Here is a 23,454-nt window from a genome sequence, read left to right on the forward strand (position 1 = left end):
AGTGGAAATAAGGTGTGGCCCCTTTAAGAGCTGCGCGCGCCCTGTTGAACTGTCGGCAGTCTGTATTGTATGTGCACCTCGAACACCCCATGTATGCGTGTTATTTCAGTTCGATGCTCATTCTTATCCTACTTTTGTTTATCAAGTATAGCTTTGGACGGTAGAACGGGTGACAGACAGTTACACGAGTTCTATTGGGGAATAAAGTGCAAGTTGTGAGATGCCAATTGCCTCCGTGAGTCTGTCTGGCCTCTAATAACTTCATCTGTGAACTATCCCTATTGTGTATATGTGCAGTGCTGTAAAGCAATTCGTTACATCGCGAGACCTGATATCACGCGATACTTCCTGACGCTGAGGCCGGCGGCCCGCCGGCCCAAAGTTGCAAGTGTGGTTTTTCGGCTCGAAAACAACCCGAAACTCTCCACCTTCCCCAACTCCACCTGTACTGTATAGATCTGCTACAGGGTTATTTAATGCATGTCTTGCATGCTCATTGCTCACAGCAATGTCTGTGAATGTATTGGCAGTAGCAAGTCTCTGCACTTGCTCTGCAGCAGCTGCATAGCAGATCTATTTCGCCAAGACCAAATACATTACATTGCCATATCCATTACCATGCCAATCTCTATTACCATTCTCCCGAGAGTTGTCTCCCGAGAGTTGTCATGACAGAACTGTAATTCTCACCCCTGTCCACTTGGTGGCGAGTCCGCTCTTGCTGACTATCAAGTTAATTGTCAAGAGTGGCTTTTCTGAGTTATGTGACATTGTTTACAAGCTGTTTTATTGACGTCTTTCTGCGGTTGAAACACTGATATGACATGATACGGATTTCGGTAACTGTATCTTTCAACATATTTTCTGATGTTCATTCATGTTTATTTCATTCTGTAACGAGAAAGTGATGATCGCGCTCCGCTTCGCTTGAACTGAGGCGCTAATCTCTCGCGTTACATTAAAGAGCGCCAAAACGGCAATTATTGTTTGAATTTTGTGATAAAATGGACAGAATTTGATAGCTGAGACTTTGTTTCATTTAAAAAGTAACAAAGCAAATTGTAAAAAATTGTGATTTATTGGATAAACATTCATGATAAATCCTGAAAAGTGACCCACAGTCTCTTCAACTCTCTCTTCATAAATAAATGCATAATCTAGACTATACACTGTAGGCCTATGCTTGTCCTGTAAGTTTCTGAACAAAAATGAAAATGTGAGCAAAAACATTAATATGATGGGTAATAGATTATGATGGAATTTTTACGACCCTGTCCATCAAAATGACGGACAATGCAGAAGTCTAACGAGACCTCTTTTATGTATGTTATGTATTCATTCATTGTTTGTAGGGTAGCCTTCTCTAAGCCTTGTTGGAGGAAAGGTATTAAAACCTGGTTACATAAAATAAGTTTAGGAAACTGAGATTTTGCTGTCTTTGTAATCTTATCTGATGTAAATAATGCTGGTAGCCATTATATATGCAAATACAAGAGAGGAGGCAGAGAGTTCACTACTAATGAGCATTGTGTGTCACACTGCCATCTGTAAAAGCTACATCTACTAAAGCACCAGCTGACCTGCGATCAGTAAATCTGCGCTAACCACACATCTGACTAATTACATAACACTTCTCAAATTATTAAAACAGATTTGCTGTGTATTTTGAGGCCTGAGGTTTCTGTCAGCAGCCACGAATGGCATACGTGACCATACTGACTTACATGCAGTGTTTTTTTTATATTTTTTATGTTGATGAACCTTTCCAGATCACCATCCATTTTTCCTCCCATTCCTATTGGATGGCCTGCACATTTACAGCCAGTTGACTCCTCGCGGCCCTTGTGGTCTGTGTAATTTTAAGCTATTCACATCATATGGAACAGTTGTTCCATATTACTTCATTCATAGTTTTGGTTTTGTGGTCTTGTTTTTCTTTTTTGGAGCAGTGAATGCTTCTGTGGATACAGTCTGTTCTGCCAGGTGGACGCTGTGGAGAGTTTCTCATCCCACAGGAATGGGGCAGCAGTACAACTTAAGTTCTGTCTAACAAGGCTTCACATGGCCATACCAACCCACGCAAGGCTATAGACTGGCTTACATAGTTTCAATGAATGCGTTCCTCTGAAGTAATATGTTCTCACTTCCATTTTGTTTTAGTAGCACAGCCTCAGATTAATTTGAAACGGTGTAATGATTTGATTGCTGGTTAGGCCCCATCTGAGAGACAAACTCTTCTGCAATTAGTAAATTGAATGTTTCCATTTATGCCGCTTTTTTTCCTAAATCATTATTTGTATTAGCCGTGCTTCACTGCACTCTGTTTACCACATTCCCCTTCACTAGAACGAGACCCTTATTAAGTGAAATGACAGGATTAATTAGGTCACTAATTCCACATCTGTTAAGCCATACTGAGCTAGAGTTGTCACTACAGTAACAGTAACATTTGTATTTATTTGAAACACTGGCAGGGTCCTGTACTGTATGTTAGTCTGAGATATTGTGTTCTGAGTGCTATTGTGAAAATGATTTTATTTTTTCTCTCTTCCATGCATGAAACAATTAATACAGTGCCATAGAGTTTTAATGGAGTGATTGATTCATTCAGCTCTCTACCCACAGAATGAATAACATATTTGTTTTCAAAGTGTTCATCTACCTCATAAATGGTAATGGTAATGTAAATGGTAATGTAAAATCTATGATTTATAATCTAATAAAAAGGGATCATGGGATGGAAAAAAATGGGAGATGGGAGGAAAAAATATATTTCAGCGCTTTTGTGTTTGCTTGCACAAGTATTGTATTCCAAGAAAGTCTTAGCGTCCACTCACAAAAGCATTGAAATCTAGTTTCTCGGCAGAACACAAAACTTATGTGAGAGAACGCAAAAGTTTTGTGAGTGAATGTAAATTTTCACTGGGAAGGCAAAGGTCTGCGAGAGACACAAATATTTTATGAGAGGATATAAAGTTTCTCGGGGGAATGCAATACATTTAAGAGAAGGCAAAAGTTTTGTGAGTGAATTTAAAGTATCTCTGGGTAATGGAAAAGTTTAGTGAGTTTATGTAAATTTCTTGGGTGAATGGACCAATATTGTGTTACTCTCTAAAAAAGTAACTAATTACATTACTAATTTACTTTTTATGGAAAGTAATGTGTTATGTTACTTTTGTTACTTTTTCTCACCAGGGCTGGGCTTTCTTGTTTGCTTTTTAATAACGAACAACAACAACAAAGACTCGCCGGCTCGCCGGCTCAAAGTTGCAAGTGCAAAGACTGGCTCACCGGCTCATAGTTGCAAGTGCGTATTTTCCGCTCACGGGCACCAGGGGGGTGCGAAACGACCACCATTCAACCCGAAATAAGTAATATAACCATTCCAATGACTCCGAAGCTGTTCAGTTAAGGTAAAAAAGTTACTTAGATCACCTTTAAGTGTCATGTTTGGTTGAGGCAAAGATACCAAAAGAAACAGGATTTAAGTGCAGCAATCTGGTGTTTAAATAACAGAAAACAAAGATGACAAAATACTCAGAGAACTCTTTGGGCTGTTTACACGACACTTTTTATGCATTTTGGCCGTTCACTTACACGACAACAGCGTTCTGGATGCCTGAAAACGCAAACTTTTGAAAACGGGTTTCAAAGTGAAAGTTTTTGAAAAACGGTCTCTGTGTAAACAACAAAAACGCAAATCTCTGAAAATGATGACGTCACGCACATGCGTATCATGTGTTCAGTTTATAGTGTTTCATCGCCATCTAATGGCCTGGCAGCAGAATACAGGGTTGTTAGTCGTTTTTGCAGATCAGTATGAATGGGGATCGTTTTTGACAGTGAAAACTCGTAGGAAAAACGTCTCCGTTTTAAGCATAACGTTGACGTGTAAATGCTAGAGACCTGGGAACGGAACAACCAAACTTCATAAGACGAAACCGGACAAAGAACTGAACAAAATACAGGCCTTAAATAACAAGAGTCAGCTAATCAAATCACATCAGGTACATGCTAATCAATCAGTAACCAAGGAGACAAATGACTGAGAAAAAACAACTCATAGTAACACAAATACAGATAACACCTCAGAACCTTGACAGTATCTGTACTCTGTTTCTTGTTGTGTTTCGTACAGTTAAATTGGTGTTCATATGAATTTTTATGAGCACTGGGATATGTCTCAGCATTGCTGATGCTATAGTACACTACAGGAGAGCTGAGAATTGTCTGAGTGACACTCAGTTAGGGGAAAAAAAGGGGAGAAAGAGTTCTAAATGATCCATAGTAGAGGGATGTGCAGTGCAGTATTAGCATAGCCATTAGCATAGTAATGTTCAGCTCAGGATATTAAAACAGCACCTTAACCTTTCGATTATCTGTGAATAATGTCATTCCAATAAGATAACAATCAAATTAAACCCTTGCAGACTATTTTTGTCACTCTTTATCATTGAGACATGGGAATAATTTTGCCAGTATCGACATGACAACCATATGTTCATTATTCATTCAATTTATTTCTCCATCAGTTCGCTCAAAATGGAATAATTGACCTGGTATTTTTGACCCATAATTGAACCCTATTTCTTGCCTATTTTTAATGTGTTAAAGATTTGTAATATAGATAAAACTACTGTAACATTATCAAACATTTTAGTAATCTAAATTACGTTTTTCTTCTATAAGGAATGTTGAATGTTTCCATGGATGTTAATGGAAATGTCCAAATCTGCTAAGGGGTAATAATGGAACAAGTTATCAACAGGTTTAAATAAAAGTTTTTTTGTTATAAGGCACAATAAAAACAACTTTGTGCATCAAAACCACTCTTCCTGTAAAAATATGATATGCCAAACCTGTCAGTCTCTGAGTTACAAATAATTCAAGCCACAAAATAAACTTCCGTAACATTCTGTAAAATGAGTATAATGAACAACGCAAAAATTATTTTGAACATCTCCAGCACGTTTTATAATTACCCTAAAATCAAATATAGTTCAGCCCTTATGCACATTATCACGTCTGTCAAAAACTTAGGCTTGCTGTTGGTTGGAATATTAGAACCAAAAACATTGACATAACACACTCATTAGGCATCAATCACTTAACTGAGTACTTGCCGGCTAAGAAGTAAATAATAATTATCTAGATTACCAGATCCATCTGTTTTTATATCCACATTGTTTTAATATCACAACAACGATGTCTGTCAAAAATTAATGTGCACAATACATGGTAGTATTTACGAGAAGCAGAGCTCCAACGAGAACACGCATTTCCTGGAAAACTCACGGTACCGGATGTTTTGACTATGTCAACGCTTTCCGGGAAGAGGTTTAAAATGGTGGCCTGAGCGGCTTCAACATGCCATGAGAAGATGTCAGAGACGATAATGTACCTAATACATAACTGACTCTTATAAGCATTGATTCGGGAACTTGACATTTTTATAAAATGTAGTTTGATCACTATCTTCTCAGTTTTAAAAGATTGTTAAATTTTTTTTATAAAATGTTTAATTTTCCAATAAAAGATGATTTAATTTGAGCAGATTTTGACTCCTATAAATAACCTTACATTTTAAGAGTGTACTGTACAGTAGATATAATATTTCAGGTAAAAACTTAATTGTGGAAGAGAGATTGTTTGTGACTGCAAGATTATGACTTTGAAGTCTGTTGTTGATGTCTGTCAACATGACATAAGTGGAGTATTTCCTATTCTTTACTAGCATTTTTTGACAATTGTATGTATTTCTTAAAATATTATTAAAAAGCAAAAAAAAAAAAATGCATCAACTGTGGACTAGCCATAGTGCTTGGTTGGGAAATGCATGTTTGAATCTGGCTGTGCATTGTTTCTAATAATATGATGCTCACTCTCTACAGTCTATTACCACACATAACCTTGACATCTACAATTTGTTCTAGATCAGTGGTTCTCAACCTTTTTGAATCCATTGTCCACAACAATAGTTCTGTTTCATTCCACCTGACTGCCAGAGGTGGTTCTCAAGCAGCAGTTGATTATCGCAGTGCCAGATAGATAATTTGAGATAATATGCCAACAATGTCTTGTAGTGACGTAGACTGAGCCTCAAGGATAATAGCCACATTAGGTCAGCCTTCAGTCTCTTTTGCTTTCTCGCCTGACAACATGAATATAATTGGATTGGATTAATTTGCTGTCATTTGGTGAGTTTTTAGTTTATTTGTCAGATTTTATGTCATGTCTGTAACTCTTCTCGTGCTTCTCGTTGTCTCCCTGACAACGGCCATGATGTCTGTTTGGTAATTCCGCATTTGGTAGAAGCTATCACGGACCGGTTTTTGCACCATAGTCTTTTGCCCATGTCGGAGAAATGGCTCGGCCTCATGAGTTATAACCTAAATCAATGCTAAAGATTGGCTTGGAGATGTGGTGCGCATTGAAACACACCCTTGGAAGTTTGCTGAGACCCCCTAGTGGGCACTGGCCACCTTGTTGAGAACCACTGTTCTAGATGCTAAAAACTATATTCAGAGAAGTTTCTTCTCTTTGTCTGCAGCTTGAAAATGGAGACTAAGGGTAAAGGACTAAAACAGCAGCAACAGAATCACAAGAAACTTCTGGCAGCCATGTTGTCTCAGGACTCGTTTGACTCCACGCCTGACTCGGCCCCCTCGGTCACTGAAGACGAGATGGAAGATGAGGATGATGCCATGGAGCTGCTAGGTAATGAGAAAATACACACTCGTAGAGATATAAATATCATGCTTGCTTGTTTCTCACTTATTCCTCCTCATAACCACATAATCATAACCACATAATCTACAAAGTCATATATCACGCATACCGAAAAAGAGTTACGTGTTTTGTGGCTCATATCACCACTGATTTTGAAGCTTCATTTGCAGTCTAAATTGTGTCCTGAATGCCCTTTGATTGCAGAAGCACATTCAGTATCATCAAGAGTATCTTCTCATATCTGCACTGTTACTAACAAGATTTCATACTTTCATGAAGGGAGGGCTCACATGTAGTCCAATAGAATATTTTAGTTGTAAAATTCATGTTTTTTAGTGACATTTGTGAATCTGTATTGAATTAGTAGTATGGCAAAGATAACATTTAAAGGTGCCGTAGGTGATTCTCTGCAGAATATTTTTTTGTTATGCTGGTTGAAAGTCTCCTCATATCCTGATAGCAATCACTCAGTTAAGCGGTCTAAATTTATTTTTATAAATATATGTCATGGAAGGCGTAGGACCATAAAATGTTCGTTCAATCATTGTGTTCGGTCTGAACGGTCCTATAGCATGTGTTCCCTGTCAGTCAACGTGTGTTTGCATGCCACTGCGCAGGCTGTTCACACAGACATAATAAGTCATCAGCGCGTTCACGTATGCTGTGCAGACAGAGCGAGAATGGCAGGCAAGCAGCAACAACCTAATGTTCCTTCTAAACCGATAACACGTGGCACTGGCAAAGGATCTACGATCTATATATCTTCATCGTAGCTAAGCAGACTCTCATCGTGGTAACCCTGTCATGCAAGAAATATTATTACACACTGACAAGTTTTGCTAGCTAAAACCGAGCATCTTATTCTCTTTTTAAGAATTTGTTTGCGTTTGGTATTGTAGTAGGCCTACTGTTACTAACTGTACTGTAAAGTTTTCTCACCGGTGAATGACACATGATGAATTGCATTAACGTTGTCTCCAGTCTTCTTGGCTGTGCGCGTTCATGCTTTCAGGAGGCGTGGCTTTGGACTGCGATTTGCAGGGAGGGTGAGATGTGCGCTTTTACTGCTATCAGGCTAAAGTTAGCATTTTCCCAGATGTCCTACAGCACCTTTAAAGACAAGGGGCCCTATCTTGCACCCAGCGCAATTGACTTTGTACACCGACGCATGTTTCATTCCTATTTTGCACCCGCGCACAGCGGACTTTTCCCTCCACAGACGCACGTCGGTAAACTAGGAAATACACTTGCGCTCCCAGCGGTTCAGCGCAAAGAGGAGGCGTGTTCCGGCGCAAACGTTCCCTGATGCTATTTTGCAGGTTTAGAAAACAATTCCGCCACTGACCAGGAAAAACCTCATACTGTACCATCATAACCTCACCATTCATACTGTATGCTATTTTAAGGGCGCATGCTTGGCCATAATCAATGTAGCGTGTGCACAACGCGCATACACTTTGATTCTCTCATCTACACAGAAGCAGCAGTTTTCATTTTTGCAAATCATACATTATTACAATAGATAGATAGATAGATAGTTTATTATAAAAGCATAAATCTAGCTTACACATTTACCCAAATTATCATACGCCTGTTTAACCGAAGTTAATTTGGGTGGGTTTCTCCCATCCCGAATGTCACTTCTTTGTCTTTTACGGCCCTGACGAGAACGTCGGTCTCCTCGACTGTGAACCGCTCCTGGCGCGCGCCTGGCAAATCTGCTGTTATAATAGCAATCCGCCATGGAACAAGCGTGCCTGCTCTTAAAGGGAATGTGAGATGTCGCTCTGATTGGTTTATTTCACGTTACGCCCAAACCACACCTATGAATAATGAAGCTACTTCAGACCAACCCATTTTAGATTTGCGTCGGGTGCAAGAGTCATTTATCCCACCGGTATAATAGCAATAGTGCCCAAGACCCGCCCACAAAGTTACTTGCGCTTCGCGCTTGATACTTGCGTTTCAGATCGTTAAAATAGGGCCCAAGGTGTTTTACACTAAAAGTTGTTGAGAAAAAAAAAATAGTGCAAAAGATTTAGCTGTGCACTCAAATACAGTAAATTGATGTTGTTGGTGAATTTGCATTATTCTACAGTAATATATTCTATTATACTACGTATCCGTATTGTTATTGTTAGCTAAATTTTTTTTTTTTTTTTTTTGTAATTTAAATAAAACTGAAATAAAATACATACAACTAAATATAAATATTAAAAAAATATTTCCTTGTTTTTGTTTGCCTGAGTTCTAATTTTTGTTTCTATGGTTTCTGATTGTTTCAGTTCTATTTCATTAGCTCTTCCTGTGTATTTAAACCCTGAGTTCTGTTAGTTCTTTGTCTGCTGTCATATTTGTATTACAAGGTTGTTTGGTTACATTCCCTGAGAGTTCTAAGGATCTGTAGTAAAGTATGTTTATTTTGCTACTCCGTGTTCGTTCGCTTTAATACAGCCACTGACGGTACAATAGCCCCCCCCCCCCCTTACCCACTTCCCGGATCGCTTCCCACACCAGCCTCAGCAAGAAATTATGGCCTGCCCGGTGATGGTCCTATTAAATTTTGGCGCGTTTGTGGAGTGGGTGCTGGTGAACAGCGGATCACAGTTCACCATCTCCCCCACTGAGGAGGAAATACCAGCCCCACTCCGGCTCCTGAGCCCAGCCAGCCTCCTTCCACACCCTGCATGGAGCCTATGCCAGAGCCCACCTGAGCCAGTGCCAGAGACCACGCCTGAGCCGATCATTGCCTCAAGGCCTAAGACCGAATTAAAAAATCTGACCATCTGCATGAGCCGGCAACACTGTCCTTCCCAGTGGGTGTGCTCGTGGAGTTTGAGGGAATGGAATGGAGCCAGGTCCACACTCCCGAAGCTAAGGGTGAGCTGCAGCTGACCTCTGGAATATATGATGAGGATTTGGAAGAAGATTATCCCCGCTGTCTCCTGCGTCTCTGCTAGTTTCGTCCAGCTCCAAGTCACCTGTGCCTCCGCTGGTCCTGCCCAGCTCCAAGTCTCCTGTGTCTCTCCTGGTTCCCCCCAGCTCCAAGTCTCCTGCATCTCCAATGATCCCACCCAGCCTCCCTCTCCCACCTGCTCTACCAAAGACAGCCAGTCCTTCAGCCCCGCCTCCACTGGCTCCTTTCAGTCCCTCTGCTCCTCCTCTTTTTACTCCACTCTGCTGCATGGATCCGCCTCAAATCTTCCCTTTGCCAGCTCCACCTTGGTGAGCGGATCCCGTCTTCACCTCGGGCCACCGAGTCCATAACTCCACTTTGGCCCATCGACCAGTTGGCACCACCTGGGACCATCTGACCTCATGGTTCTACCAGACTCCCTTTTCCCTCCAGCTCCGCCTTGGTCAGTCATCACTTTGCCTGTGCTACAGATTTCAGGGTCTTCAGCTGTGTTTCATCCCTCTACCCCTCTGGCTCCGCCTCAGTCCACTAGGACCTACGGTGCCGTCCGGTCTCATCGGATGTTCCACCTCTATCAGTTCCATCTTAGTCTGTCATCCCCCTGGTTCTGCGTGTCAAGTCTCCATCATGGCTCCTTCCTCCCTTGACTCCACCGTGGGCCTTCTTCCTGGCTGTGCTCTGGGCCCTAAACTGGCTTTCCCTGCTCATGACTCCTCCCGCCATTTTCTCCGCCCTGGTTTCTGCCTCCATCATCTCCTCAATGGCTTCTCCTTCACCCTGGCTTGTCCCATCTGCCAGTTCTGCCTTCTCCCCCAGAGCTCCCCACCCTCCTCCCTCCTCTGTTGGACTTATTGTAACGGCGCAAGGACAGAGTGATTGTATTTTTATACAATATATAACACAGTATATACCCTAAATGTGTGTCTATAAACCAATATTTACAGAATGGAAGCAGACAGAAACACATTCATGAAATTATACTTGGGCAAATTGTGTGGTTTGTATTATACTTTTGTCAACAGATTGTTATGTTTAGAATCCCTATGAATAACTACGATTTATCCTTGCTGCATGAATGATTACATGAGCGTGACATCCTAAGTCCTTGTTTCTGTGCTGGTGCCAGACCACCCCTCAGGTACCAGAGCCTTTTAGCAGTTTAGCTCTGTGGTATTAGCAGGTTGATCCCTGCATGGGTGTAAAACGTAACCCAGCACCTCCCACACAAAATGCAATGCATGTGGCAAATCTGTCATTTTGAAACTATATGAAATGTCTCAGTTTTTAGAAAGCAGAAGTTACATTTCTGGTTGTTTTAAGAACACTTTTAAGGGATACCCTTGTGGGGGAAAATGAAATGTGCATAAATGTATTGAATGTGCACTTTTAGTATTTGCCAAAAGTATATTAAAAACTGTACTTGTGGATAACTTAATATTAATGAAATGAAAGGCCACTTAAGTGTACACTTTCACAATTATGTTTCCTAATACACTAAAGTGCACTTTTAAATAGTGCACTTTTTAATAATGTCAAATTAAAAGTTTTACTTTAAAGTACTAAAGACTGTGTCGTTTCCTGTGCGAGGTGCTGTAAAGATGTGAGACGCGAGCTCAGCGGTCAAACATGTCCGTCTAGCATCTGTTTTGACTGATACAGCCAACAACAGAACATTTAGGTTGTTTATCACGTAGCTGAAACATTCTTGTGTTTCCACTAGCTGCTCTAGCAAGGACATAAACACGGCAACATGGCACCAAACACCATGTAAAAGTGAATTCTGCATAATAGATCCCCTTTAATTTTTTGGTGTCTTTGTCACTCAAAGCTATTGTATGGTTTCTTGACAAACCCTGGTCACTATCCACTCTCTTTCTATGTGACTTGACATGCTGTATAGCATCTAATATTGTGTGTCCACAGAAGAACTGAACTATCCGCCTTAAAAAACATTTCATGCGTCAACGTTTATTCCTGAAAGTGGTACTGAAGAAGCTTTTCATCAAGTGTCGGATGTCTTCTTCTTTGAGGGTAAAGAGTTGCCTTCTGTCACTGCACACAGAGACCTGTCTGAGGAGCTGATTTTGTTTTTGTGGGACTCTGTGTGCCCTTGGTTGTGTGTGTCTGTTAGCAGCGACCTGGTGAGCTGATCTGCTGCACTGAGGCTTTCTCCTGCAAAGGATGCTGGGAGATAATGAGATTTTGTGTGCTCTGAGGCAACAGCAGAGCGTGCTGCTGGGAGGTTGGGATGGAAATACTTTAGTGATATTTCAACAACCTTTTTCTGTTCTTTTTCTGTTGATTAATTTCTCTGACTATTAGTTATTGCTCATTAAAACTCAGACTAATTAAGTTTATTTTGACTGCTTTGACCGAGAGAACATGTAGAGCTCTCTGAAACTTACCATTTGCTCTTGTCAATAAAAATGCTCTCTTGAGTGCCTGTTAGAAAGCCTCTTTTACCCATTAGCAGAAACTGACTCCCAGTAACTCCCATGCCTGGCTTTGTTCAGAATAGTATACTATTTACTACTAGTACGCTTTCTGAAGTATATTAGTGAGGGTAAGTCTGAATCTTTTCTACAAACTGGTTCTTTCAGACAGTTCGTTTCCATGAACCAGTTTAAAAATAAATAATAAAATTGAGGTTAACCCACTAGTCACATGGATTACTTAAAGGAGAACTCCGGTCAATTTTAACATTGAGCTCATTTTTTTGTACATTTGGAGTGCTGTCAATACAGAGAACAACGACAAAAAACGGTGTTGCCTACACCGAGTTATTCTATTTTTAAAATTTGCACCCTGTTGACTTCAATAGGGCAAGTAGTAAGCCTGCTTTTTAGCCTCTTAACATCCTTTAAGTGTCATTACAAGTGCACAGAAAATGTGAGTGATTCCTTCCGAGTGAACACGGGTGGATCTGACTGCAGTAGATGTTAGAGATATTAATAAAAACGAAGTTAATTCAGCCAGCGCTCATACCTTTGTTTACATCCTGTTTTCGGTGGAAGGCCATAGTAATCGATTGTCGAGTTCACGCGCATAGGTTTAGTTACCAATGATCACGCGCGTGAACTCGACAATTGATTACTATGGCCTTCCACCGAAAACAGGATGTAAACAAAGGTATGAGCGCTGGCTGAATTAACTTCGTTAAAAGTGTTTTTTTGTTTTGTTTTGTTTTTTAACACAATATTGGATTAATAATTGATCAGATTTATCCAAGATGACTAGACTCCCTTTGCCAAATTAAATATACAACAGTGTATTATGTAAAACAGTGTGCTACAATATTGGGTAACACTTTACATGGTTTCATTTGTTAACATTAGTTAACATGAAGTAATAATGAGCTGCACTTTTTTAATTAAGCAGCATTAATTAATCTTTGTTAATGTTAATTTCAACATTTACCAATACATTATTAAAATCAAAAGTTGCAGGCTATTTGTTAACATTAGTCAATGCACTGTGAACTATGAACAAACAATGACAAGCTGGATTTGTATTAACTAACGTTAACAAAGATGGACAAACACAGTAACAAATGCATTGCTCAGGGTTAGTTCATGTTAGTTTAATACATTAATGTTAACAAATGAACCCTTATTGTAAAGTGTTACCCAATATACTATAACATATTATAATCCATATAATGTAAGCTATTCCATTCTGAACATAGCCTATGCCTAATTTCTCCATCAATACTTCCTCCAACACAATCCTCTTAATTTAGAGCCCTTGCTCTATGTCTTCAAATAGATATTGGGAACTGTTTCCAGAGATGTTTTGTAACGCGTGTAGACAATAGGTCATATAAATTATATTTTACTCCAAATGATTAGAGACATATTGATTTATTGTGAGAGAGTGAAACAAGGATTGTGTGGTTCTTTGATGACCTGCTCTCAGTAGTTGCAGGCTGATGGAGTTCCTGGTGTCTGGTGCTGGCATTGGCTCATCACTCATATCGAAAGTCAGACAAACAGTGAACAGATGGGAGAGAGTCATGGAGACGGGAGTGAGACACTGTGTCTTTGGATCTCATTTCTTGTGTCAGTCCTGTGGTCCCTCCTGACCTGAAGCAGACAACAGTGTGACCCACAGTCTCATTAGAGCATCAGCACAGAGAGCTGTATAGGTCACGACAGCTATCATGGTTAATTATTGTGCTGGGAAGAATATTACCTCACAATACAAATGTGTTCCTATTAAAAGATTATCTGAACATACTGTAAGAGACATTGTAGCATTTATTCAAGTCATTTTATTTCAAATATTAAGGAGATAGTAGTTCTACACTACCACTCACGAGTTTGAAATAATTGAGCAAAAATACAGTAAAATCAGTAATATCTTGGAGCATTGTTATAATTTAAAATGACTGTTTTCTATTTGAATATATTGTAAAATGTAATTTATTCCTGTGACATCAATGCTGAATTTTCAGCATCATTACTCCACTCTTCCGTGTCACATGATCCTTCAGAAATCATGCTAATTTGCTGCCGAAGAAAAAATTCTCATTATTATTAATATTAAAAACAGTTGTGCAGCTTAATATTTTTATTGAAACTGTGATAGATTTTTGATTTTTCTGATGAAGAGAAAGTTTAAAGGAACACAAATAAGTGTTATTTGACGCACCCACCGCTGGCCTAGCTTAGCACAAAGACTGGATGTAAATGGATAAGGTAGCATACTAATCCCAATAAGTGACAAAATAATGCAGACATTTTCCTATTTACATGTTGTGATCTGTATAGTCACAGCGTGTACAAATAACAAGGCTATATGAGACAGAGACCATTTTTAATCGTATAAATACTGGGAACTATATTCTCACTAGGCGTAGGAGCACAGCTACTTGGGCGGAGTGGCTACTTGGGCGGAGTGATTAGCGCAGCACACGAGACGCCCTGTTGATGGTTCCGTAAACAAAGTAGCCACTCCGCCCAAGTAGCTGTGCTCCTACGCCTAGTGAGAATATAGTTCCCAGTATTTATACGATTAAAAATGGTCTCTGTCTCATATAGCCTTGTTATTTGTACACGCTGTGACTATACAGATCACAACATGTAAATAGGAAAATGTTTGCATTATTTTGTCACTTATTGGGATTAGTATGCTACCTTATCCATTTACATCCAGTCTTTGTGCTAAGCTAGGCTAGCGGTGGGTGCGTCGAATAACACTTACAGAACGCACAGAAATGAAAAAGGTATGTATGGACTTATCTAACTCTGGGGGATACTGTGAATAAGCTAAAGTCCCAAAAAGTTGGAGTGTTCCTTTAAAAAAAGCATTTTTTTAAGTCTTTCTTTCTTTCTTTAAAAAATAAAAAATAAATCTTACCTACCCCAACATTTTGTATGGTAGTGTATCATAGTTTCCACTGAAATATTAAGAAGCACAACCGTTTTTTTTCAACATTGAAAGAGTCTTCTTTCAAAAACCTTTTAACTGGTAGTCACATTTTAAGCTGATAATGTTGGGATGTCATTAGCATTATTATTAATATTAAAACAGACAAATCGACACATACATCAGTCATAAGTTTTAAATAAAGCAAAATCTATTTTATTAATGACTAGTAAGGTAGGATTCAGAGTGCAATAACTCAAGATGTCAAACGAAGATATCTGAAGTTTGCGTGTGGTTATACTGTCCTCTAGTGGCAGAGATCAGAGCAACATTTTCTCAGATTGTATTATTTTTCTGTTCTAAACCTCCTCGTCTATCCTCTTCTCTCCTCCTGTTTGAAATAAACCGCATTCTCATATGTACAGTATTGCTGTGAGATTAATTTGTGAGCCCATCTCTCTGGAGAAAATACAGTGTAATTGCATTTAAACCCTCTTCCCACCGTGATAAATGCTCTATAGAGAAATTAACTCGATTCAAAAGAGTGCAATTATGCTGATGAAGAAACTGTACCTGATGTTTTCAGCCCACAGTTTTTCCTCAGTTTATCATGCATTCAGTGGAGGTGCAGCTCAGGCTGTTTACTGAACATATTGACTGGGCACTGGAGGGAATCAGCGGCTGCGCTGCTCTAATTGTCTTGTTCCTCTGGCAATAGAGTGAAACTGCAATGAATTTCATTTTTATTATAACTCAGCTTCAGGGAAAACTGAGGAAAGCTTCCAAATTCTGTTCTATATTTTATTTTCTCCTTTATTTTGTATGTGTGTGGTGTGTGTTCACTTTGTTATGGGTGATTATGCTATATATAGAGCTGGTAAGTCCCGCCCATCCGTAAAACCCCAAGTGGACCTCTAGGTTGAAAAATCGTCAATTTGAATGGGAGAAAGTGAATGGGAGAAAATAATTATTTTCTGGTCCCGTTTGAATTGTGCCATGAATGTGAACATATGTTGTCTGTGAATTTTTTATATAATTTTTCATGTTACGAGTTTGACAGTATATGGTATGATTCTTCGGCTAGCAGTTGTGGAAAAGACATAACGAGAAAGACTACACGTCGCCTATGTGACGTCACCCCATAAAGTTGACTTACCTGTGGTTTTCGCCAACCTCAACAATTTTGTCCTCTCCATGAAAGAAGGCGGTGAAGTGCACCAAAGACACAGCCATGTTTAGCGGGATCCGTGAGCTAGTGTCCGTGTGCGAGTGGTGTTGACGTTTCAAACGCGTCGAAAGCAGCGAAGAGTTGTAGTCCACAAAGTGCTCTCACACAAAGTCTAACCGTATCAAACTTCTACCCGCTAAATTGTAGCATTCTTTACACGAAAAATTATATTAAAAATTCACAGACAACATACTGTATGTTCACATTCATGGCAAAATTCAAACGGGACCAGAAAATAATTATTTTCTCCCATTCACTTGCATTGACGATTTTTCAACCTAGAGGTCCAGTGGAGTTAGCGGAAGGGGCGGGACTTACCAGCTCTATATAGGTGTGGTTTTAATGTCCATAGATTAGTTTATTTGTTTGTTTAATTTGAAATATTAAATTTTTACGAATAGGGTATAATATGCTTTTATATCACTCACAACTGGACACAATGTTTAATTGAACATATTTTTATTCCCTACAGGGTTGTGTTTCAGAGTTATAGATGCAATCCCCCTATATAAGTAAGCAATAGTGCATTACCTGCCTAATAATTCTCTATTGATGCCCATTTTAGTACTCAATACGATTTGATGACTTAAATGCATTAGACAACATATAAATATTCATTATTTTAGTGTATTAAAGGGTTAGTTCACCCAAAAATGAAAATTCTGTCAGTAATTACTCACCCTAATGTTGTTCCAACCCCGTAAGACTTTCGTTCATCTTCGGAACACAAATTAAGATATTTTTGATGAAATCTGAGTGCTGGCTCACTCCTCCACAGGCTTATGGACACTATAACTTGCTGGCCCAGAAAATGTATTAAAGACATTGTTAATATAGTCCAAGTGACTCCAGTGGCTCAATCTTAAGTTTATAAAGCGACGAGAATATTTTTTGTGCACAAAAACAAACAAAAATAATGACTTTATTCCACTTTTCATTTCCTTCTCTCTGGGCCTCGAGTCTTTTCACATAGTGTTTTTACGCAGCGCGTCTGTGTTGCACGTCACCACGCATCACACGCATGACCAGCGTTGCCCAATAGTGAGCCTACGTGGTGACGTGCAACACAGACGCGCTGCGCAAAAACACTACGTAAACTAACTCGAGACACAGAGAGAGAATGAAATGAATAGTGGAATAAAGTCGTTATTTTTGTTTGTTTTTGCGCACAAAAAGTATTCTTGTCGCTTTATAAACTTAAGATTGAGCCACTGTAGTCACTTGGACTATATTAACGATGTCTTTAAGACATTTTCTGGGCCAGCAAGTTACAGAGTCCATAAGCCTGTGGAGGAGTGATCCAGCTCTCAGATTTTATCAAAAACATCTTAATTTGTGTTCTGAAGATGAACGGAAGTCTTACGGGGTTGGAACAACATGAGGGTGAGTAATTACTGACAGAATTTTCATTTTTGGGTGAACTAACCCTTTAATACCAGTGCCTGTTCTTTCTCTTTTTTTAATTAGAGGACACTTAAAAACATGAAATTTATTTAAACATGTGCGTGGACTTTTGGGGTGCCATCAGCCAATCAACGTTGTCATTATGTAATTGTCCTGTGGGTCCATAGTGATTAGTCACATGGCATTTACAAATAAGGTGACTGGCTCAAAAATAATTTGTTCAGAACGAGCGGCCACAAACAAAGATGGCAAATTTAAATGTCATACTTGCAGGGCACCCTGAGCCAGCCAGACAACTGCCAGACATGACAAACTAGCGAGGGACTTCTGATTTTCGGCAGTATTTTATTGTGTAGTCCTTATAGTAATATGTAATATGTATTAGATGTAATATGGAAATTGGTTATTAGTTTGATTAACAACTAATCTGTTTATTTTTAATTTATATGAGTTTCAAATGACTATATTTCAAATGAATATATTATTTAAAACGTATTCAAGGCATAAAATAACAGGCCATATATTTTAAAAAACGAACTATGCTAGTATTGTCAGTAATAGAAGTCATACATATGGATCCTTATTATATTATATTATATTATATTATATTATATTATATTATATTATATTATATTATATTATATTATATTATATTATATTATATTATATTATAACCTGTGTAGTAAAAAATTATTTACTTATTTATTTATTTTTTATTTAGATTTAGGCACAAAATTGGCTGTCAATGTCAGCTTTTTACCACTAGAGGGAAATGCTAGTTAGAATTTTTTTCCCTTGATTTGAACTGCTTGAACTGTTGAAGTAAAATGAACCAAAGTGCATTTGCTGACATTGAAGACGTAACACTGTTTATAAAGGGTTATGGAAATATAAAAATTAGTTATCTGGAAAACTATATACAGCATAACAGTCTTAAATCTGTTGCCGACTTGACGTCTCCTTTTATTCTGGGCTTATTGACACTAAAAAGTAAGTTCTTTGTATAAACAAACCAACAAAAGCAGTCTCAGTGGAAAATGACTCGCAACTTTTGTATATGAGATAAATATATGTGGGGCCAATCATCATATATAGTCTCTGTGCACATTTAACCACATTTTGAAACTCTTTTTTTTATTTTTGAAGAAAAACCCTGTTTTTGGCAGCATGTTGTTATCTTTTGGTTAGTTAATATACCAACATGGTAGAAAACCCTTTTCCCAAGACATGGGTGCTTTCCAATGACAGAGCAACACTGAAGACTGCCATTATGATTTTCATGGCCTCATGAAGTAGATGAAGACACAGATGAAGCCGCACATTTACAGTAAATGATGTCTGAAAAGAGAGCTCACGGGACACTGGTTGCTTTTTCGCTGTGCTAGTCAATCCTAGCGATGACAGATGTGTGTAAGTGAGACTAAAAGAAAAAGTGTAGGACCATTCTCAGGTTGTTTTACATGTCTGAGCTGTGGCCAATCGGCAGGATGAATAAGCCATTTCTGCCATGGGTTTAGGGTTTCAGATTTTGTGGTGGTGGCCTTTAATCTGGTACAGACTCTGAAAATGAGTCTGGTCAAATCTGACACCTTTCAGACATGAGAAATAGATTCATGAAGGAGTGTACATGTGGGATGATGGGACGGAGTTGATAAATGGTGCCCTTGTGTCACACAGATCTTGAGTTGTAATTGTCTGGAGGATGGGTCACATATGGAGGGGTTCTGTGGGGGATGAAGCCCTCTCGTGCTGGATGCCCACCCGTATGGCACATCTGAGACACCCACTCCGTCTCGCTCAGAGAGCCCCAGATGACATTGCAAATGTGAATCTCTCCAGTGTGGTTTGTTGGTTTGGCTGACAATAAAAACTTGAAAATGTGGGAATTTTGGGGAATCTACTAGTGCTGAAGGAAATATTGCACTCTGGTTTATTGGTTTTTGACTGACTTGTATCTGCGTGGAGGTATTAGCATGGCTCACTTTTTTTTTTTTTTTGCTGGAGATCAGTTTTAGGACTTGAAGCTGATGTGTATAATATCTGTACTTCTTATGGGATCGTAATTATCAAATTGAATTGCTAAAATAATTAGATTTTTGCACTTTCTGAATAAAATGTAAGAGGTGCTTGACCATGCAAAACTCATTACGATATTTTTTTAAGGAATTTAAGAAGTTTACTTAGCAAAGACACATTAAATTGATCAAGAGTGACAGTAAATACATTTAAAATGTTAAAATATTACCCAATAAAATCTCTCTCTCTCTCTCTCTCTCTCTCTCTCTCTCTCTCTCTCTCTCTCTATATATATATATATATATATATATATATATATATATATGTGTGTGTGTGTGTGTGTGTGTGTGTGTGTGTTATCTATAAAACATTAATTAAATAAATATACACTACAGTTCGAAAGTTTAGGGTCAGTAAGATTTTCTTTTGGGGGGGGGGCTGAAATTAATGTTTTTATTTAGCATGGATGCATTAAATTGATCAAACGTGACAATAAGTAGTATATATTGTAACAAAAAAGTATTTACTACAAATAAATTCAGCTTTGGTGAACATAAGAGACTTTAAAAAAAAAAAATTACCAACCCCAAACTTTTGAACATTAGTGTATGTAATATTAATATGCATATATGGATTTTTCCATATATATACTCATCATGTATATACAAATACTGTAGTATTACTTGTAACTTAACTTCAGTAAACTCTCTGACAGATTCAGTGACTTCAATCGGTGGATTTTTTTCAGAATGATTCAAAGTATTTTTCAGGCTCAGAACAAATCATTTGTTTTTGAATGGGATTGCACTGATTGCGCTTTGTTTTTGATTCCCTAAAAAGTACCAGTTCATAAGAGTCATTTTTTAATGAATGTGTGAATAACGCATTCAGTTTTCAGAATGATTCAAAGACGTTTGTGAGTCTTTTTCAGGCACTGATTGTGTTTTTTTTTTTTTTTTTTGCTTGATTCCCTAAAAAGACTAAAAGTTATTTCTTCATGAATCGGACTACACTGGTCACGCTGTATATTGTTTCATGAGCCCATAAGGACAACTGTGGAAAGTTATTACGGTATAGTATTTTATAGTCCCTTCACACTAAACCAAAATAGGATAAAATATTTTAACACTAAACAAATTACATACTTTGCCTCTAAGAACCACGTGTTTATTATCCTGCGATTAATCCTATTTTACATCCTATTTTACTGGCAAGTGGCATAATTTTTTCGGTATCGAGTTGCAGGTTATCGTGTTGATCTGTTTCGCTTTAACCCCCCAGATGACGCCAACTCTTGGTATTTTATAGATGTGGTGTGATGGAAGTGGATTAAGCAATCAGGGCGCTGTTTTTTTGTTAGTGATGTCCTTGGCAGCTGCCGCCACCCTCTGCTCTTCCCCGACGCCAAGAACTCTCTCCAGGATGCAGAGACACAACAGTTGCCCTGGCAACGGCATAAACAAATAACAGAGATGCACCACTGTGCCCGGGATGTACAGTTGTTTTTCAGGGATGCCGGTGATGATGGAAAATGCTGGTGTAAATTACAGTGATCTTCATTCTTTCACATCAAGGAGGCTTGGCTGTGGCAACTATATGGTATCTTTGATACACTGATAAGGCGGAAAGAAAGTCCCTCATGAGAAATTATTGCTCTTATATGGCTTTTACCACACACTTGCAGATGGATTACGTAATATCGGGAAGTGTGCAGTCGTGCCAAGACGCTGCAAGCCGCAGCTCAAAGATTTATTGTGTAGGCCAAAGTGAGCCATTTATTAAAACTGAAAGACAGCTGAAAAGAACCAGTGAGAGCATGAAGTAACCCACGGACCCTTAGGGATTTATAGTAGAGCAAAAACCTCAAAATGTGATGTATTTGTAAGAACGAACCCATAGACCTAACAACAAACATTTCCAAAAATCATATTAGTAACAAATACAGTGAGTCATGTTTGAGTCCTGAAGAAGTCGTGGATATGAATGGTCTGTTTTGTAATCTTGTGATAATGTTATTTTGCACACAATGCCCCTGTAACTCTTATCAGAGAGTTTGTGTGTGTCTGTGTTCCTCAGATTTGTTTCTTAGTCCTCATGATGTGATAACAGGAACATCACCCCTGCTATCAACAGTCAAGCATGTTTGCAGTCAAGTGCGCGTCTATATACCGGATATGCAACATAAATTTAGGGGTTGTTGAATGAGTTACTTGATTTATGAGGTCTTTACTGTCTTTTACCTTTACCTTTAGGGAATGCTAAATATGTCTGGCAGATTATTGAGATTTTGTTTCTTTTAGGGCCTAGGTTTTCATACTGGGGTCCAAAATATCGTAGAAAATCGCAGAATCTCGTTGCGGCCCTGCAGTTTGTCCCCCTAGTAGACTAGCATGGAAACTTCTACCCAATGTGTCTCAGTGGGACCTGTGTATAGTGAAAAAAGGCTACAGAATCCAGTTCGGGTCCTGTCCACCAAGATTTAGGGTATTTAAAGACTGTCGTGGACCCCGAGCAGGGTCGGGTATTGCCTTTCCTCCTCACGAGAGGCAGTCCGGGTTCTACAGCCTGTATTTCATTGTTCTAAAGAAGGATTGGGGGTTGTGTCACATTCTAGATTTTCGGCTCTTGAATAAGTCTCTGAGGATATTCAGATGTTAACTTTCCCGTTGATTGTGAGTCAAATAAAGTCAGAGGATTGGTTTGTCACCACATATTCCACATATCCATCCTTCAACAACACAGGAATTTTTTAGGGTTCATATTTGCGGGCAAAGCGTTCCAATATCCGGTTCTTCGGTTTGGCCTAGCGCTATCCCCTCACACCTTCACGAAATGCATGGACGCAGCACTGGCTCCCTTGAGACTCCAGGGCATTCATGTTCTCAACTACTGTATATAGACGACTTCTTTTTATCAGGATTGGTCTAGTTTCACACATGCTTCAGACGCTATCACGCAGAGGGGTTCCCATAGTGTTGTCTTAGACACAGTGTTTCCTTCCCTTCTCATGGAACAAGGGTTACAGTTATAACCTGTGAGGATTTTCACAATCAATCATTCATTCATAAACAGTTTTTAACAATTGCCATTGTACATAAACTTATTCAACTTATTGATTCTTAAACAAGATTGTGTACTGTCTCTGAAGTGTCAGCGCCTCAGAGTCTTCTAGTCCTCAGCTACCTCATCATCCTCGGCGTCATGTGTAACTCCACTTAATCCTGTCTTTCATTAACTCTAGATATAAACTTTGAAAGATCATTCATCATCGCCTGCCATGACAGACATGAATTTTTTTGCAGCATGGGGGGCAAATGTATTTTTAGAGAACGAAAGGGGCAACTCAGGGCCGTAATTATGAAAGTAGTTAAAATATTGTTTTCATTACAAAGCAAAACAAAACTGCTTTTCCCACTCACTTCAAAGTGGTGTATGTATGTGAGGACTAAACCACAGTGCTGGAACGTAGCATTTTAGTCTTAATGAAACACAAATGCGGAAAGTGTGCAAAGTCTGAGACGTCTAGAACTTCTCTACAGTGAATTCTGTCAATTACCCGGCTCTGATAATTATGAGCTAGAGATGGAACATAAACCATGGAGAACTTTGAACTAAATTGGGAAACGTCATGTCTGCCTGCGCAGTCTGCGTTTATTATAGTTTACTGTCCATGGCTATGTGATTATGGAATTACATCTTAAACATCTTCTGAAATATATTAAAATAAATATATGTAACTTTTGGTGGGATTCAACAGTCTGAAGAACTTAATGCACTTTGTACTTTATTCAAT

The 23,454-nt window shown here is 38.8% G+C and overlaps 1 protein-coding gene across 1 annotated transcript in view; it reads left to right on the plus strand.

Annotated features, from left to right (window-relative positions):
• cUnh8orf34 (chromosome Un C8orf34 homolog) overlaps positions 1 to 23,454 on the plus strand; it is a gene marked incomplete at its 5' end in the record, with an annotated part of 97,537 nt that overhangs the window by 22,844 nt on the left and 51,239 nt on the right. The window contains one exon of the mRNA XM_081352261.1: positions 6,551 to 6,717. Within this exon, the coding sequence (XP_081208387.1) occupies positions 6,551 to 6,717 (167 nt within the window). The remainder of the gene's footprint in view (positions 1 to 6,550; positions 6,718 to 23,454) is intronic.

Source organism: Scardinius erythrophthalmus (assembly GCF_964197995.2).
Source record: "Scardinius erythrophthalmus genome assembly, chromosome: 22".
Classification (NCBI taxonomy): Eukaryota; Metazoa; Chordata; class Actinopteri; order Cypriniformes; family Leuciscidae; genus Scardinius; species Scardinius erythrophthalmus.